Genomic DNA, 18944 nt, shown 5'->3' with positions numbered 1-18944 from the left:
AAGTTGATCGTAATTAGTAAACCCCATTGGTCATCAAGGTAAAAAAATACATTCCTAAAATAAAATGATTATGCCTTTCAACACAGGTAATAATGTGTTTTATTTAGGTGTATGATCCTATGGTCCCTTAGGCTTCCAAGGTGACATGATTGTTTATAGTTATGTCAATGAAATATTACTCCCAGTTATTATCCTGAACTGTAAATAATCATATTGTTTAATGTAGCAGTAAGAGACCTGGGTTCTCGGTCAACAAAATTTGTGCTTGAAACACAAAATCCAGTATTTTGATTGGTTGATTTCTGAGTCTGAGTACAATAATCGTGCTCTTAATTTTTATGACCACTAGGCCTGGAGAAAAGAAAGGATGCTACCATTCAAAATATGTACACCTTTAGTTCCCAAAAACTTCCAAGTTGTACGCTCAGCTTACACCTTCAATGACATAATCTCTGCTAACAACAAATTTAAAGGTGTACATAACAAACAATGTAAGAGTTGTATATACTTTAAGTTAAATATTTCAAAAGTGTTTGTATGTGTAGATCCTAATAAAAATTTGAAGGTTCATATTTCAAAAGTCAACACAAACTTCTAATATGTACACTCAAGACACCCATAGGGGTACACTCAACAAAAACTTCTAATATGTACACTCAAGATGCCCATAGGGATACACTCAACAAAAACTTCTAATATGTACACTCAAGACACCCATAGGGGTACACTCAAGACACCTATAGGGGTACACTCAACAAAAACTTCTAATATGTACACTCAAGACACCCATAGGGGTACACTCAACAAAAACTTGTAATATATATGTACACTCAAGACACCTATAGGGGTACATTAAACAAAAACTTCTAATATGTACACTCAAGACACCCATAGGGGTACACTCAAGACACCTATAGGGGTACACTCAACAAAAACTGCTAATATGTACACTCAAGACACCTATAGGGGTACACTCAACAAAAACTTCTAATATGTACACTTAAGACACCCATAGGGGTACATGCAACAAAAACTTCTAATATGTACACTCAAGACACCCATAGGGGTACACTCAACAAAAACTTCTAATATGTACACTCAAGACACCGATAGAGGTACAGTCAACAAATGTCTCCAAATTGTATGCAAAAGTCTACACATTTTCAAAGGTTTAGCCTCTGCCAATTATACTCAAGTCAAGATGTACACTATTGATCAATAACTTTGAATAAAAGTGTACTCTCACCACTTTACCACTTCAAAGATGTACAAACCCTACCCACCACACTTATCAAAAATTTTATATGAGTACATTCGACCGGAGACCAACAAATTTAATGTTCTATGAACATGTTCACTCAGCTTCAAAACTTCAATGCAATACAGTAAGCAAACAACAGCAGCAAAGAATGCTATACACCCAGTTACAAAGAACTTTTAAGTTGTATACTCAGACAAAAAAGTTAAAGTTGCATGCCCGCCATAAAGAAATTCCAAGTGGCATACTTAGCCACAAACGTTAAAATTGCATGCTCACCATCAAGATCTTTCAAGGAGTAAACTATGCTACCAAGACCATTTGAAGGTATACACTGCAACACAGATTTTTAAAATATTTTGGCTTGCCAACCAAGACATGGATTAAAGTATATACTCAGTCAACAAGAAACTCAAAGTTTTACTCTGAGTATCCAGAATTTTAGAGGTGTCCAACTTTAAAGTCATAAAAAGGAACTAAGTAGCTTAATGATATTCAGTTGAAAAAAAACAAGAATAAAGTGAACACTCAGCCACCATGCAGAATCAAGGTATATATATATAATATATATAATATATATATAAGGTGTGGACATCAAAACTTTTGAAAGTAACCTAAAAAAAAGAAACATGAACTTTAAGGCGTACACACTGCAACCAAACAGTTAACAGTTGTATACTCATCAACAAGGTATTAGCTACAGATTTCTATCCAATTCATGCAATACTGATATTATGTAATACTGAGCTTGTTCTCATGCCAGTTGTCAAGTGTCACAACTGACAGTGTATAGATCTCCAAAATAATCATTTCATAACTTTTTATTAATAATATATAGGATGTGAAGATTTCTGTGTATCAATACAGGCACTAATTTGTTTTTCTCACAGCAGGAGGAGATACATTATATTTATATCACACTGCTAATGTACCAATCTACTAGTGTTTACTCACATGGGAGACAGTTAACCTTCAACTTCGTGTAATCATTTTCAATTACAAATAAAATTGAATACAAAATAATTACAGACTTTGTAATCCTTTTCACATAAATTATCTCCCTTTACAAATATAATAGCAACAATCATCCTACTGTGGCTGTTAAAACCCTTCTACAGAGGATGTCTGCCAGTCATTTTCAGCTACAGTAAATTAATGGTGATCTTCTACTACTTGCAACTAGTCATTAACTTTAATTCTTTTAACTTCATAAATTGACTATATATTTGTGTTACTGTATGTTTTCCCAGGTTCTCTATTATAAATTAATCTAGTATAGGAGACAGAAATATATCTATTATATGCTTTTCAGTTATTATGATTAGTCATTTTGTACATGAAAAGTTATATGCCGAATTATATGTTTCATGTTATAGTAGAGCCTGCAAGACTCACAATCCAGCAGTAAATGGTTCTTGCTTAGAAGGAGCATGTTCATACGGATACAAGCTATCTTGATATGTTCATAATATGAAAGACTGTCCAGCAAAACTCTATCAAAGGAATGAACGAGTCTTTTAAAGGTGTACATAGTGATAAGGAGATTTCAGTGAAATTTGAAATTGAATTTCTCTTGCATCTTATTCATATAAATGTAGATCAAAAATAGCACAATAAAATTCAGATGAAAAAACTATTACATCAAATTTATTTCGTCCTGATGGACAATGCTGAGGTCAAACAGTTATGTTTCAATGTTAGCACATATGTAGAGATCCACATACATGTAGAGATCCACATACATGTAGAGATCCACATACATGTATAGTATTTGTACCTAACAATTTTGAATTTAGGGACTACATCAAAAGATCAATGGCAGAAAAAAGTTAATTCAAAATAGTTTGGAGGTAGGTTTAGGTTAAGGTCAATATGCTACATCTAACCTCATTTTAAATAAGGTACCGGCCAATCTGAGATTTAATGTTTGGGACAATAATTCAGTTGGTCAAAAATCACATATGCATCTAATCAATACTGATTTTTCATCTTCAAATTTTTAAACATTTGTAAATTACATCTTGCAAGGGCTCTACTTTTTCTCTGTTGGAAATCTTTACAAAATGGTAAAAATGTCTGAATAATGAAAGAAAAACTTTGTGAATAAAGTTGCTTAATCCTTGAGTGAACTTTGATGTAGTCCCATAACAAAAAGCAAACTTGCACAGTCCCACAATTAAAAATATTGAACTTACCTTAAACAATAAAATCGTACAATTCAAATGTCGTTATTATTGAATATTTTTATATCCATACCACTCAATGTTGAAAATTAATCCAATTTCTATATAGATAATCCTGGTATTGTACCAGACCAACACGGATCAAAGACATAAATCAAAATTTGAATTTCTGTCACTACACTTTCAATTGATTATCAAAATTGTTAAATGAGAGAAAAATTCGTTATTCATGAAAGATTATGTAAATGAATTGTGTGGAAAATCACAAATAACTATCTATAGCCAACTTTCACTCCCCAATCATTTAAAACCATGCACAACTTTTTATATCTATAGATGCATCCATGTAACGAAATGTCAAACACCTGTCCTAACAGTGAAAAAAATCTGGCATTTATAAATCTGTCCTTGTGTGATTTTATTAATAAGATTTGTCACAGGTGAAAATATCCACAATGTAAATGTCCAAAGTCAGAAGAAAAACATAATTCCAGTTGATTATCTAAATTAAATCTCCGGCTATTTTTACCTCTTCTGTCGACTTTTTGATCCATTGTTTGGCTTGATCAAACTCATTCTATCTTTAACTATGGGGGTATTATTAAAAGTGAACTTTTTCTTGATCTTTTATGAAAATATTAAACTACAACTAAAATTATATAAAGAACTTGTCTATCACAGACCTGAAATTTAATACACCAGTCTCTTGACTTATAATTACATGTGATTGTCCGTAATTTGGGCAACCGTTTTTTTCAACATTGTAGAAAATTACAATACTTATGGCACTTAAAAAACTACTACAGACAAGTGGCTTTCTTGTGTGAAGTTTGACAACACATATCAGATGTGAAGTGTGGATTACTGAATATGTATTAGTAGGTATATCATGTACCTAACCTTGACCTTAAAATCAAAGATACAGTTCAATATCAGCTACTAATGGCCACTCCTTAGCAGGCTTCTATTGTTGCATGAGGCAAAATCAGGATGCTCTTGTGAAACCTATTTAAAACTATATCTCAACTATATGTTTAAATGCAAGCATCTACAAACGACAACCATTTTATAATGAAATAACCTTGAGTGAGCAAGCTCACATACCCCAAATAATGTGTATGGGTTAATATTACATGTGCTATGCATTACAGATGAGTGGAAGCCTTCATACAAGTTGGAAGAGGATCTGATAAGATATGAAGGTACTATCCAGGTAAACAAGAATTATTATGGGATCATTTTTCAACATTTTGCTACAGGTCTCATTAAACTCTTATTTATGAAAAAGCTTCTGTCCAAGTTTTGTAAAATCCCATGAAGGTTTAACAAAGTTATTGATGTTTAAGAAATTTTTAACCACAAACTGAACTAAAATGTTGATGACACTGACAGAATTTATGATCACTATGTCTTGTCTTCGCCACTTTGTTGCAGACGAGACAAAAACACTCATAAAGTAAAACCAACAATACTGCTTATAAATACTTTCAATTCTCAAATAAATTTATATCAAAATTACAACCAGTATAAATTTATCTTTTGAACAAATTGGTCGAGGACAAATTCCTCTCTTAATAGAAAAAAAAAATGCAGAAAAGTCATATGTTAAGATGAAGGCTTCCTGATTCTTTATAAGACCACCTGGTTCTATGTCTGTAAATGTTTCACTGATTTACATGAAGCAGAGAAAATTAAACTTGGCAAAAACAAAAGCACAGTTGCCAAATGACTAACTCACTCCTCCATACATAACATCTGTGCATCTGGTAGAAATAAGGCTTTATGAATGAAGGAAAAAAGGGGGGTGGGTAAACATCAACAAGACACCAATACAACAACCCTTATAAAAATGCAGTCTTTGGTGGGTAGCTGTCCTACAAGCACCACAACTGTTTATCATTATAGGATTACAACTATACTTCTAAGTGATGAACAGGTGGTCCACCTAAGTATCATAAAGCAAGCAATTTATAAATTAGCTATCAGAGTTTTGTCCAGACATAACACGTTACACAGAATTTGTGGTTAAACTAATACAAGATGATTTGTACGTAACAGACCGACTATAACCTTGGCCAGTTTAAGTTGGAACAAGTAAATACAATTAAATACACCTTTAAGACCATACACATTTCATGCAATGATGAAATTATAAAAGAAGAAAAATTATAACTAACATAAAAAACATATAACACAAAAATGTAAGACAATGATACGTCAAATGGTAAATAATAGAACTGTATCACTATAGCCTATATTCACAATTGCTGAAACTTAGCTTTTTACACTCCACCTGTCAAGCTTTATGTAAAGTTCTACAAATTGTTTGGATGCAAAAATAAGTCTAACAAAAATATGGAGAATAATAGAAACTTTTCTTATCATAATACATTTAAAAAATCTTTATCTAACTGTAACAGTTTATTTGGTTTTTATTTTTATCTAACTGTAACAGATTATTTGGTTTTTATTTAAGCATTGATGTGGCTGGAGATCAATTGTTTTTCATAATATGAAGGACTTTTCCAAATACAAACAAATTTTTATTTGTTAAAATAATTTCATCTTTGTCCTTACATTATTTGCATTTATTATCTTACTCTCATGATTCAAATGGCTGTTTCTTACCGAAGAGAATAAATTTCCTACCTCCTAGATGGAAAATATCAAAATTCATTTTGTACTAACTACTATATTATATCCCATGTTTACATCTTACTATCCTACAGTATATGAATGGCTGTGAACAAAGCAACATTTATCTATTTACCACTGACATATGATCTTACCTGTTTCTACAGGTATTTCTCGTTAATTAAACGTGTCAATTATCAAACCACCTGGAAAACTGACCATGAAAAATTTGACACAAGTCATGTGACTGTATGATAACTATTGTTAATAACAGCTTTTAAAGTCATCATTGTATAGGTCACTGTCCAAATATGTGTTTGGAATTTGTGAGAATTAAAACATTTGTTAATTTATCCTTCAATTTAAACCAGACAAGACAGAAGGAAGTTATTTACAAGGAAAACAAGCATTCTGAGAGTATTGCATGGCAATACATAGTCCCCTAACGGTTAAAAATTCATTGTACTGAACAAAATGCTAACTTGATCTATAACTTGTCATGGTGAAATTTTTATAAAAAATATCAAGTCAATAACTTCAACATGACGAAAAAAAGTGTGGAAAACTGATTATTTAAGTGAAGTTCAAGGACCTTAACTCTGCACAAAATCATCATTCAGGAACAAAATTACAAAATTCGAACTTGATCTATTACTTGTCATGATAAAACTATATACCAATTATCAAATCCATATCTTCAAGCATGACAAAAAAAAATGTGGAAAACCGATTATTTGAGTGAATTTTCTAAGTCCAGGGACCATAACTCTGCACAAAATCATCAGACCAGAACCAAATTCAAACTTGATCTGTAACTTGTCATGATAAAACAATATACCAAATATCAAATCAATATCTTCAAGCACGAAGAAAAAGAGTGTGGAAAACTGATTTGCCGGACTGACGGACTGACGGATGGACAGACAGACAGACAGACAGACGGAGTGCAAAACCAAAGTCCCCTTCAACGAAGTCAGTAGGGGACTAATAATTAATCAAATTTCTTGGGTTATCTTTATAGATATATTTATAAGGTAAATTAAAGTAATTATCATTGAGTTGCTACCATGGAAATCTCTTTCTGTCCTGTACAATTGGTTTATAACCAAAAGACAGAACTCACATGAATATTTTCCAAACACCAATCATTTTAAATTATGACTTTAATATTGTTAATATATATAAAAATATATTAATACATTATAAATTCTTTCATTAAATTGGGGAGTTGCAAGACCCTTGTGTGGCATGAAAAATAAAGTATCAAAATACCACTGAATTATCACTGTATGTTAAAATAGATATATGTACAAGGTCTTCCAAGTTGGGAAGTTTAGTTATGTTTCGTCAAGTACGGATACTTATTGTAATGAATTTATACATCATTTTCCATTTTTTCTATTATAAGTGAAATTCTTAAATTAGAAGCACAAATTTCAGTAAAAATATGGCTGTATAAGAATGTCCGTATCTTAATTACTCCTTACATCAACATCCAGGGAAAAAAGTTAAAACATGAGAGTATTTACAATGTTGGATAGAGTGATGAATGACATTCCAAAGTACTCTGCATTATTAAGTGGTAGGAAATACTCCTGCTTGATGACATGGTAGGGAATACCCCTGCTTAATGAAATGGTAGGGAATAACCCTGCTTAATGAAATGGTAGGGAATACCCCTGCTTAATGAAATGGTAGGGAATACCCCTGCTTGGGGGTAGTGGACATGAATACTCCTGCTTGATGTAATGGTAGGGAATACACCTGCTTTATGAAATGGTAGAGAATACCCCTGCTTGAGGTAATGGAAATTAATACCCCTGCTTGATGTAATGGTAGGGAATACCCCTGCTTACTGGAATGGTATGGAATACCCTGCTTGAGGTAATGGTAATGAATACCCCTGTTTGATGTAATGGTAGGGAATACCCCTGCTTAATGGAACGGTACGGAATACCCTGCTTGATGCTATGGTAGGGAATACCCTGCTTGATGTAATGGTTGGGAATACCCTGTATAATGTTATGGTAGGGAATACCCCTTTTTGATGATGATATGGTAGGGAATACCCCTGCTGGAAATACCCTGTTAAATGTAATGGTAGGGAATATCCCTGCTTGATGTAGTGGTAAGTAATAGCTGCTTGATGTAATGGCAAGGAATACCCTGTTTAATGTAATGGTAGGGGATACCCCTGTTTAATGTAATGGTAGGGGATAACCCTGCTTGATGTAGTGGTAAGGAATAACTGCTTGATATAGTGGTTGGGAATACATATACTGATCATTGTACTTCACTGAACTTTTTCAAGGATAATTCTCTTAATCTGATCCTATCTCAAAAGTGAAAACATATTAATATTTTATACTGTTGAGATATGAAATCCTGACAACCTCACACTGAGAAGTCCTGAATTACAAGATTAATGTATTATTATATTCAGCTTTCTATTTTTCACAACTCTGCATCACGATAGATAAGGCTTTTTATTTATTTCATTCATTACATTAATCAACATTATCATAGATTGATAAGTGCTTCTCACAAATTCATTTCCAGGGTTATAACCCACATCAAAAATATTAAATTCAACAGCCGGCTACAGAAATCTTTCTCACTCATAGAAACAAAAAGTTACAAACTGCTTGGTTACAATAATTATGGTTTATATTTTGAATGGTCACACTGGCTAGTATCCTGGGGGATCTATTACAACAAAAGTAAAGATAAGGGAAACAAGACTTCGTTATATACTGTCTTCTTTAACCCATGAATGCCTAATCACAGAAAAATCTTCTACCATCATTTGGAAATAATTCTGGGTTTACCTATTTTTATAAAATTGAGCTACTAGCTGATAAGCTCTCTCTGCCAGAAAGAGTCAATCTAAGTTGAGGAATTGTGAATCCTTTAGTTGCATAAAAAGTTCAGGGCTTCAGACCCTCTTCAAAAGTAGAGTTCAATTATGTGGAGGGGCTGAATTATACTGGTTAAGAAAGGGAGTAACTATGAGGAGACAAGTATTTTGAAGTACAGAATTGATACGCAACTGAGATAAGTACAAATTGCAATAAGAAAAGCAACGGGAACTTAAATTTTTTTTGGACTAAAAAATACTGTCCTTACAATTTTTCTTTGATTCTAGCAAGGTTTCATTCTAAAAATCAACTTTCTAAAGTCTGTATCTTGAAAAAAGGATAGTACATTGTATTGTTGCCTAATGGGAAATTACTTGTTTTTTTGCAATCTTAATAGCCATACCTTTACCAGTCCTTGAACCAGGTGAGCCAAAACTGTGCAGAATATTAAGATTTAAATGAATGAAAACATGAAGCTGGGTTTTTTTAATCTGTCAGAGCAAGAAAAGATCAATCAATTAATTCATAAACTATTGCAAAAAATTGTGATCAGAGAAAAAGCAGATGTGAATAAACAAATCTGGTGTATATAAAAACAAAAAAACAAAATTGATTTAAGTTGTCAGAGGTACAACAACCAGGATAAAAGATTAAACAGTACATCAAAGTAAATCGTTTTCTTTGAAATTTTGCTACATTTTTCAGCATTACAACTTCGGGCATAGATTTCAAGTGAAGGAAAAAACAAAACAATGGCTTCAGAGAAGAGATGAAATATGTTACATATGTGTCCAAAAGTAATAAAAGTTAACTAATAGGTCTTTTTTTTCATCAGAAATAAATTATTTCCAGCTGTTCTGAGTACACAAAGGTGATCAAATCTTTAGATGAATGAACCATCTAACTTTTAAAGATAAATACTAAAAAAGTTATTTGACTCACTTTCATCAATTTTCCCTTACCCCCTTTGCTTCATTTGTTCAAAAAGAAGGTTTAATTGCACTTTTTTCCTCAATGTATATGAACTACTATCAGAGTTAGTTACCTTTTGAACAGTTTCCTAAATGTACATGAACTACTATCAGAGTTAGTTCCCTTTTTTTTGGGAACAGTTTCCTCAGTGTACAGGAACTACTATCAGAGTTAGTTCCCCTTTGAACAGTTTCCTTAATGTACATGATCTTCTATCAGAGTTAGTTCCCCTTTGAACAGTTTCCTTAATGCAGATAAACTTCTATCGGAGTTAGTTCCCATTGAACAGTTTCCTTATTTCACATGACCTTGTATCATAGTTAGTTCCCCTTTGAACAGTTTCCTTAATTCACATGACCTTCTATCATAGTTAGTTCCCCTTTAAACAGTTTCCTTAATGCACATGATCTACTATCAGTGTTAGTTCCCATTTGAAGTTTCCTTAATGTACATGAATTTCTATCATAGTTAGTCCCCCTTTGAACAGTTTCCTTAATGCACATGAACTACTATCAGAGTTAGTTCCCCTTTGAACAGTTTACTTAATTTACAGGAACAACTATAATAGTTAGTTCCCCTTTGAACAGTTTCCTTAATGTATATAAACTTCTATCAGAGTAAGTTCTTTGAACAGTTTCCTTAATGTACATGAACTTCTATCAGAGTAAGTTCCCCTTTGCACAGTTTATTTAATGCATATGAACTACTATTAGAGTTAGTTCTCCTTTGAACAGTTTCCTTAATGTACAGGTATAACTATCAGAGTTTATAGTTCCCCTTTGAACAGTTTCCTTAATGTATATGAACTAATATCAGAGTTAGTTCCCCTTGGAACAGTTTCCTTAATATACATGAACTACTATCAGAGTTAGTTCTCCTTTTAACAGTTACTTTGACATTTAAAATGACAGAAACAGTATAAAACTTTAATAAAATAAAGGCTTTAATAAATCTATAATCATCAATACTTATGTTTTTTTCTGTATTTCTGTTAGAACTATTGCTACACCCATTTCTTATTCTCTTGACAAAATCATTTTGAATTTTTATTCCATTAAGGTAGATGGGGTGTCTAAATTATAATCCATAGATTTTTTTAATAGTTTGCCAAAATGTAGTTTATATCATGCTTTTTAAAAAAAAATAATAAAAAGAATGGGTCACGGGGCTTATTTTCACGCTACACGGTGTTCAAAATTGACAGATTTTGTATAGATTATGCATGGAAAACCCAATTTTCTGCAATAAAGCGAAAACTACACCATAGAATTTTGAGATAACATATGAGAAGATAGCTTTAATAGTATGCTTTCAGTTAAGAAAAAGAAAAAATGGGGTCACCGGACCCGTTTTCTTGCTACTTAGTAAAATAGGTAAATTCCTAACACATTCTATTGTAAAAGTACCCTTATCTTAATTATCTGCCCTTGCATTTCAGTTGCCTCCCCTTATGTGGCAAAGTTGAAAAAAATTTAATCAAACAAAAGTTTTCTGTTTTTTGTAAAATACAACCATAAATATGATAAAACATGTCATTTTCTATATTGAAGTGAAAGTTCTTACACATGAATTTCCTACTACTCTCAAAATTTGCACATTCTATTAAAGATCTAGACCTTGTTTTCTGGTATTTCCAAATCCAAGATGGAGGAAGACACCCTATCTACCTTAAGTGAGAATACATAGTATACTGTAGCTACCAAACTTTGTTATGGATTTTGAAGTTTAAAACCATTCTTACTTTGAAAAACTCTATTCAAGCAGAAGTTTTTTCATAGACTTTCATTTTTTATAAAATTCAGTACCATTTCCAGAATTAAACTATCTTAACATGTAAATAAATTTTTCACCTAATATTGTCCACTTTTTGTCTACTTAGTATTCGATTGAGACAGTATGTAAATTCTTTATTAATATACCAGAAATAAACTTTAACACCTGGGAAAGTGAATCATGCTGATGATATATGAAGATGCCCCTGTTTCTTATCTAACTTATAATAAAAATAGAAACATTTTTATAAATATGTAATATCTGTAGGTAATTAATCTCTTCACATGCTTCCAAAGTGCATCATATCAAATTCTCATAATGATATGATGCAGAAACCTGATTAAAGGGGATTCTATCTTAATCTAATATTCCATATAATTTTTCTTACATTTTCCTAAAAGGTTAAATATACATCTATATATAAAATTTGATAAAAAAAAAATATAGGTCACAGAACTTGTTTTTGAGAAATATGGGGTTAAAAATATAATATAGTTTGCAGAAGTGTAAAATCCTTCTTTGCCAGTTTACTTAGCTGTAGAAATTAATGTATTTTATTCCTTTCAATAACAAAAAGAGGGGGACCAATTCTCATTCTCTTCCTAGTTTTTTAAAAATAATGTAAAATTTGACCAATTCAGTACTATCCAGTTTAATTATTCTGCTTGAGTTGAAAAATTGTTCAAACAGTATCTCCCCAGGCTAAATCTATCTACATGTAATTCATGAATGAATCAATAACTGGAATAATTTTTTAAAAATATGTATATCTTTAAGTGGAAAATTTATTTTAAACAAATGAATTTCGAAGACAATTACAACTAATTTGTGGCTTTATCGTAATATTTGCAAATCTTTAATAAAATATATAATACAGATTTATAAAACAAGCAACAAAATAAAGATTACAGCCACTAGAAATGTTCAGTTCCTTAAACTCGTTTTTAAATTTGAAATGTTAAAAGTATTGCAAAAATGTGCCTTACATTTTGTCACCTACTCTACCAATCAGTGTGAAACTGTGTTGACCCTAACAGTCTACCCCCCAAAAAAACAGAACAAAACACTGCTGTTATTCTATATGGTTAAACTGTAATGGCAAGTTGGGGCCTGGTACGAAAATTACAACCAAGTCTGCTTTTTTATAAACTACCACCATATACTGAAGTGAGGTCAAATACATAATTATCAAAGCCAGCCTTGGCTACTTTTAAACTTTTTGGAGCCAGGGCAAAATATATAGGCCATGGACCACTTGGTGCAGCTACTTCAATCCATGTTGTCCCGAGTCAAAAACATTTTTATTGCTGGTCTTTGGTTTTTTTTTCCATACAGCAATATTATTGCATAATCACATATTTTGCAATCCCATTTTTTCCATAAAAGTTTAATACACATACAAATTAATAATCATGGCCAGATACTGCACAATATATCATGCACAATTTACTTCTTTGTATGGACACATATACAGAGTTTGTCCTACTAAGGGATTGTTTCCTTTTGCAAAAAAATTTAAAATTGGAGACAAAGTCAATAATTGGAAAATTGACAATAGGTAGTTTGCTAAATTTATGATGGATTTTTGTCTATTATTGAAGACAATATATTTAACTCTATCTGATGGCCTTGTCCTTTCTTTGATCAGTTATGCTAGTGGCTTGGTGTCTTAACAATGCATACCTACATTTCTAATTTTTTTAGACATCTGCACAGAGCTAGTGGATAATGTTGCATATAAAAATAAGGAGATGAGGTATGATTGCCAATGAGACAACTATCCACCAAATTTCAAATAAAGTGGATGTAAGCAATTATAGGCAACCTTTTGGCCTTCAACAATGAGAAAACCCATACTGTATAGTCGGTAATAAAAGGCCCTGACATGAAAAATGTGAAACAATTTAACTGAGAAAACTAACGGCCTAATTTATAACAAAACAACTAACGAATAAGGTGCTTTGCCGAGCGCAGCTGGATATGACCGCAGACGTCCAACCCTGAACAGTTGGGGCAAAAATGGACACAATATTCAAGCTTGATACAGGTCTGAATTTGGATTGTAATTTTAAATATTTGACACATTATAGGTTTCTGACACAGAATAAATGTAGTCAAAGAACTTGAAATTGGTTATATGATTTGAATTTATATTCAATTGAAGATTTCTTGATGATGTGTAATACACTATATGCTGTTGCGCAATACTTAATAAATCTGTTTTCAGACTATATACAAAGAATTAGCAAAATTTATTGTGACCCCCAATTTTTTTTTTACCCCCTCCCCTTCCGAAAAAAAAAAAAACATTTGAAGAAATTTTCTTTTTGTAAAATGTGGTCGTATAAATACAAATATGACAGACATGACCCAACCACAACCACTGAACTACAGGCTCCTCCTAACTTGGGACAGGCACATAAAGAATGTGGCGGGGTTACATGTCTGTGATCGCTCAACCCTCCCCCTAACCTTGGACAGTGGCGTAACAGCATGACATACGCAGTCTACCTAAAAAACCCACACACAAAAAGAGTCCCAAACATTAGCACATATGACCCAGGATGATATCAAACATTTAACCTTTACTCAACCAACGTTTAAACATGTAATAAAAGGAAAAGAGTGTTTTCAGGTACATTTGATAATAATATCTGAACATGGTGGGAAATAACCATAAATTAATCAAAATGCTTGTGAACATTGAGGGTTAAAAATTATTTACAATTTGCATTGTTAACTTTAATAATTAAACTATGCAAAGAAATGGTATTGTGAATTGAGTTATTTCCCTTTGTCCTTAAAAATTGTAGATATAATGTTATGTAGAACTGTTAGAGATCCATACACTATGACAACTCTCTGAAACCTGTGAAATTTAAAATTAAAACTTTTTCATGATAGTAACAACATATATCATTTCGTCAATTGAATATCTGAGTATATATCATTGTTGACATGGGCATGGATAGGATCTAAAGAATGCTTAACTTGCTGCATTATTTTGTGTTTACCCACAAAACAAAAATAGAGAAGAGGTTGAAATATATATAGATAGTCAGCAAATGTTGATTGGGATTGATTGCAGAAAGTGCCATCTTTACCATTCTAAAACAGTATAGAATTACTGGTAAAGTCTACATAAAACCAGCACCATCTGTTGGCTTACAATAGACATTCTAATAACAACTACAATACAATCCATTTAACAAATATCTGTAGGAAAACTTAACACAGCAACTTATTAAACTAGACTTCAAAAATAGGTCGCCTTAATAAACTTTTATAAACCGTCTCCAAAAAGAAGTTAGATACAATGATATTTACATCAGCATTATTTGTACATGCTCATATCTAAAATTAAAGTGGGTTTTTTTAAAGATTATTATACAAGGGCAGGACGGCTGATTGACAAATCCAACACTTTTATTTTTAAAGTTAATAAAGGTATATTTCTTGAAAAACTAAATACACCAGATCATCCCACCCATATTTCAAGCTAGCTGTATTAAATAAAATCTGATATTTTATAAAATTTCTGGCAGATAAAGTTCTCTAGGAAAAAAATGCAAAATGCTTTGGGTGATTTTTGAAAATGTATAATATATTGATCCTTATTCTACAAAATGTGTAGTAAATCATACAAAAAAGTTAATTTCTATATACCTCATCACAGAAAATATGACAATATATTTTTTTCCCAGTGGGTAATATAATTAACATGTACTTACAATTTTAGCAAAGAAGTTCTTGTCTGTGAAATTTTCAAAGCTTTGTTGACACCAGACATTAGTACTGAAACTGGATGCCACATTGCATTTAATCCCAGTGAACTGACTAGCCTCGACCTCCATAACATAGATACCAATATTCTGTGAGGCCAGAGCTTGAGGTCTGGTGGTAACCTGGTTTGGGATAGATTCCACAACATGTACCAATCTGTAAATAGAACTTTTACAGTATTGGTTCTTTTCTTTATTTTTTCTGCATGTTTGGTTCAAATAAAAAGTTTCTATGTGTTGTAAATAAATAAGAAATGATTGTTCTATACAGCAATCTGTATCAGTCTGCTGCCAAGGATGTATGATTGTGTATTTCACAAACTGATTTTTATATCAAACATTAAAATTGACTAATTGTGTACATTTCATCTGTAAATTTGGGTTTGTCAACATAACCATAACATTTGTAGATCGTGTAGTTAATAAATGTGTTTATAAATCTATGGTTCTCATTCACATATCATGGTCCATATGTATGGAGGTGCTCTGGATGTAGGAGAATCATATTCATAATGTATAACTAATGTTACAACATGTGAGCATCACTTCATTTCAGTTAATGTTTTTACAGTTAATGATGTTACTTTTCAATATAATAGTTTTATTCAATATAAAAAAAATTCTTTTTTATCATATCATCAATAGTTTATTGCATCAATCTGATTTTCTTTTCAGTGCTTAAAAAAATTCATCCAAAGACACAGGATTTTCATTCATAAAAGTTCGTCAAAAGAGTGAAATTTGTGAACCGCCAGTACTGAAAAGAGTTATCTGTTATTCCTTCACCCCCCTTATTTATCTGTCTTTAATTTGTGATACAATTCATGTCATAATCATTGAAAATAACATCCCTTCTTATCAACTGTAAATATAAAACATATCACTATGGTTCATGTAAAGCTTAAGTTATTTCCCTTTATATGCAGTTAAGTCATCTAGAGTTACTTCCCTTTACTTGATTTGTTGGCAATGAATTTTATTTTACTTTTGGTGCAAGTTTTCTTTAACTTTGCATACAAGGATAAGACAATATACAAAGGACAGAATTTCTAAACACATCATGCATGTTTAAACATAGAAGGACTGAATTAGTTTAATGCTTTGAATACTTTAAATTTCCAAAAGTGCGAAGGATAAAAAGGGGTGTGTTATACATGACTGATAGCATTCCAAACATCAGATTTTGGGCATGAAGAGTTGCTGCAATAATATTTCATTTAATAGGTATGAATCCACAGTAGGGCAAAAAAATATTTTGAGGGTCATTTGGGAAAAATTTTCAACATCTTCAATTTGAATTTAGATATATATAATTGATTGTACAAACCTTGAACAAGCTTGATCATTGATCTGTCCATGTTTCAATACTGTTTTACTACTATTCATCATGCCACTCACAATCTTCAGAACTCTTTCTGCTATCTGTAAACACAGTCATGTACAAGATTATAAAGAAACAAACTCAGTCCAATTTCCTCCTATAATTACATTTTTGACATTGTGTTCACAGGATTTTCAGTTTACATTTGATTCTTTACATATATATTTGTTTTTGTGCTTTTATTTCCCACCAGCTCAATGAAACTTCTATATTCTTGTAATTTCTGTCCCAATAACATCGTAATTTAAAATATCAGAAAATAAACTGCTTTGCCGAGCGCAGCTGGATATGACCGCAGAAGTCCAACCCTGAAAAGTTGGGGCAAAGATGGACACAATATTCAAGCTTGATACAGGTCTGAATTTGGACTGTAATTAAATATTTGACACATTATAGGTTTCTTACACAGAATAAATGTAGTCAAAGAACTTGAAATTGGTTATATGATATAACATGTATAAATTTATACTCAATTGAAGATTTCTTGTTGTTGTGCAATACACTGTGCTGTTGCGCAATACTTAGTAAATCAGTTTTAGACTATGTACAAAGAATTAGCAAAATAAATTGTGACCCCCAATTTTTCTTTGGAAAATTGACAATTTCTTAAATCTTGAGGGAAAAAAAATTGCACACAGGTTATAAAAAACACAAAATATGAAGTCAATCTGTTCCATAGTTTCTGAGAAAAGTGTGACAAAAATATTTGTTGGAAAAATGGATTGAAACAAAAGGTCATTACAATATAGTATCTATTTTTAAAGTGGGAGTATAAACATACATGTCAACTGAGAGATGAAATGCCAATTCTGGGTAGTGGGATATAATGTCAACAACCAGAAATATGGAGTATATTCCAATAAAACAGCTACCAAGCAAAATAATGGCACTTGTCAATACAGTGTTTTGGGGGAATGTTTTATGGAGGGGATCTGCAGTGTTTAAATAGGATTTAGGCTAGAGGTTTTTGTGGTGTACTATTTTCTATTCTTCATTAAGCTACTGTGAGCTGTGGGTCTTTAATGTTTGATTGGACATTTGTCTATCCTTTTAGTGACATTATTCTTTGTTGTACCATCAAAAGCTTCCGTATAATTTGTTATCTTATTGCTCTTTTTCATGCACGGCTATTCTCAGGTAAAAATGTTTGTACATAATAAAACTTTAACTAACTTCATTACCCATCATACATTATCACTTCGTACTTTTTTCTTTTAAATAAAGACAATTTATTGCATAAAAAACCATAATATTATACCCAGTCAATAAATTTATTTTACACTTATCCCTTGAACAAACTTTCACAGTTAATAATTTACAGATTTTATTTTCAGTTTAGATCTTCTTTTGACATATAATGATGAAAATATTGACAAAGTTAAACCCATACACTAATAAACATAAGCCTCTTTTGAGGTAAATAATAGATTTATAATATTTATTGATCAGATAATATCCCTTTGATGTTTTAAATAAATTGAAGTGTTACAAATTTTCATAGTAGATTAACAGTTTGCTATTGGTAAAAATAGAGTCCCTTGCTTTCTCCATATGAATTTGTTTTTTCTCATTGATTTTTGATGAAATGCTGCTGAACTGGGTTAATAGACCACAAGTTTTAAATCTATGTGGACCCCCAAAGATGCAATGATACAGTTATCTTTTTGGTGGATTTAAATACCATTTTACAAAATGAAACTAGATCAAGAAAATTTTAACAGGTAAAGAGTTTGAACAGTTCTATTGATTTTTGAATGGTTAAATCAAATATTTTTTATAAAATTGGTCAGACTCAAATGGGTTGCATATACTTCTGCTTTGTAAATTTACAGACCATATCAATAAAGGAAAATATGCAAAAGTTATCAAATGTGTGCATAAGTAAGATATACATCTTAAATAGAAAGTGTGTAGGCTCTGAGTAAATAGATACCTACCTTTAAGAATGATAATATTGACTATTTCAGAAAAATCTTCATAAATTCCCCATATGTGTATATATATCAAGCTTTATGTAGGTGAACATCTTCAATGTTTAACCAAACATTTATTTTTTTGTTAGGTTTGTTTGTGGGCACATTCTATACGGCTTTAACTCCAACA

General features: G+C 31.5%; 1 protein-coding gene across 1 annotated transcript in view; it reads right to left on the bottom strand.

Annotated features, from left to right (window-relative positions):
* The window catches only part of LOC127736120 (adhesion G protein-coupled receptor A3-like), a 94691-nt gene that overhangs the window by 16897 nt on the left and 58850 nt on the right, over positions 1-18944 (bottom strand). Inside the window, exons 9-10 of the mRNA XM_052246663.1 lie at positions 16788-16882; positions 15410-15617 (exon numbers count right to left, since the gene is read on the bottom strand). Of these exons, the coding sequence (XP_052102623.1) occupies positions 15410-15617; positions 16788-16882 (303 nt within the window). The remainder of the gene's footprint in view (positions 1-15409; positions 15618-16787; positions 16883-18944) is intronic.

The sequence above is a fragment of the Mytilus californianus genome, unplaced genomic scaffold (assembly GCF_021869535.1).
Source record: "Mytilus californianus isolate M0D057914Y unplaced genomic scaffold, xbMytCali1.0.p SCAF_3, whole genome shotgun sequence".
NCBI lineage: Eukaryota > Metazoa > Mollusca > Bivalvia > Mytilida > Mytilidae > Mytilus > Mytilus californianus.
Note: the sequence above shows the minus strand (reverse complement) of the source record. Positions and strands in the feature narration are given on the sequence as shown.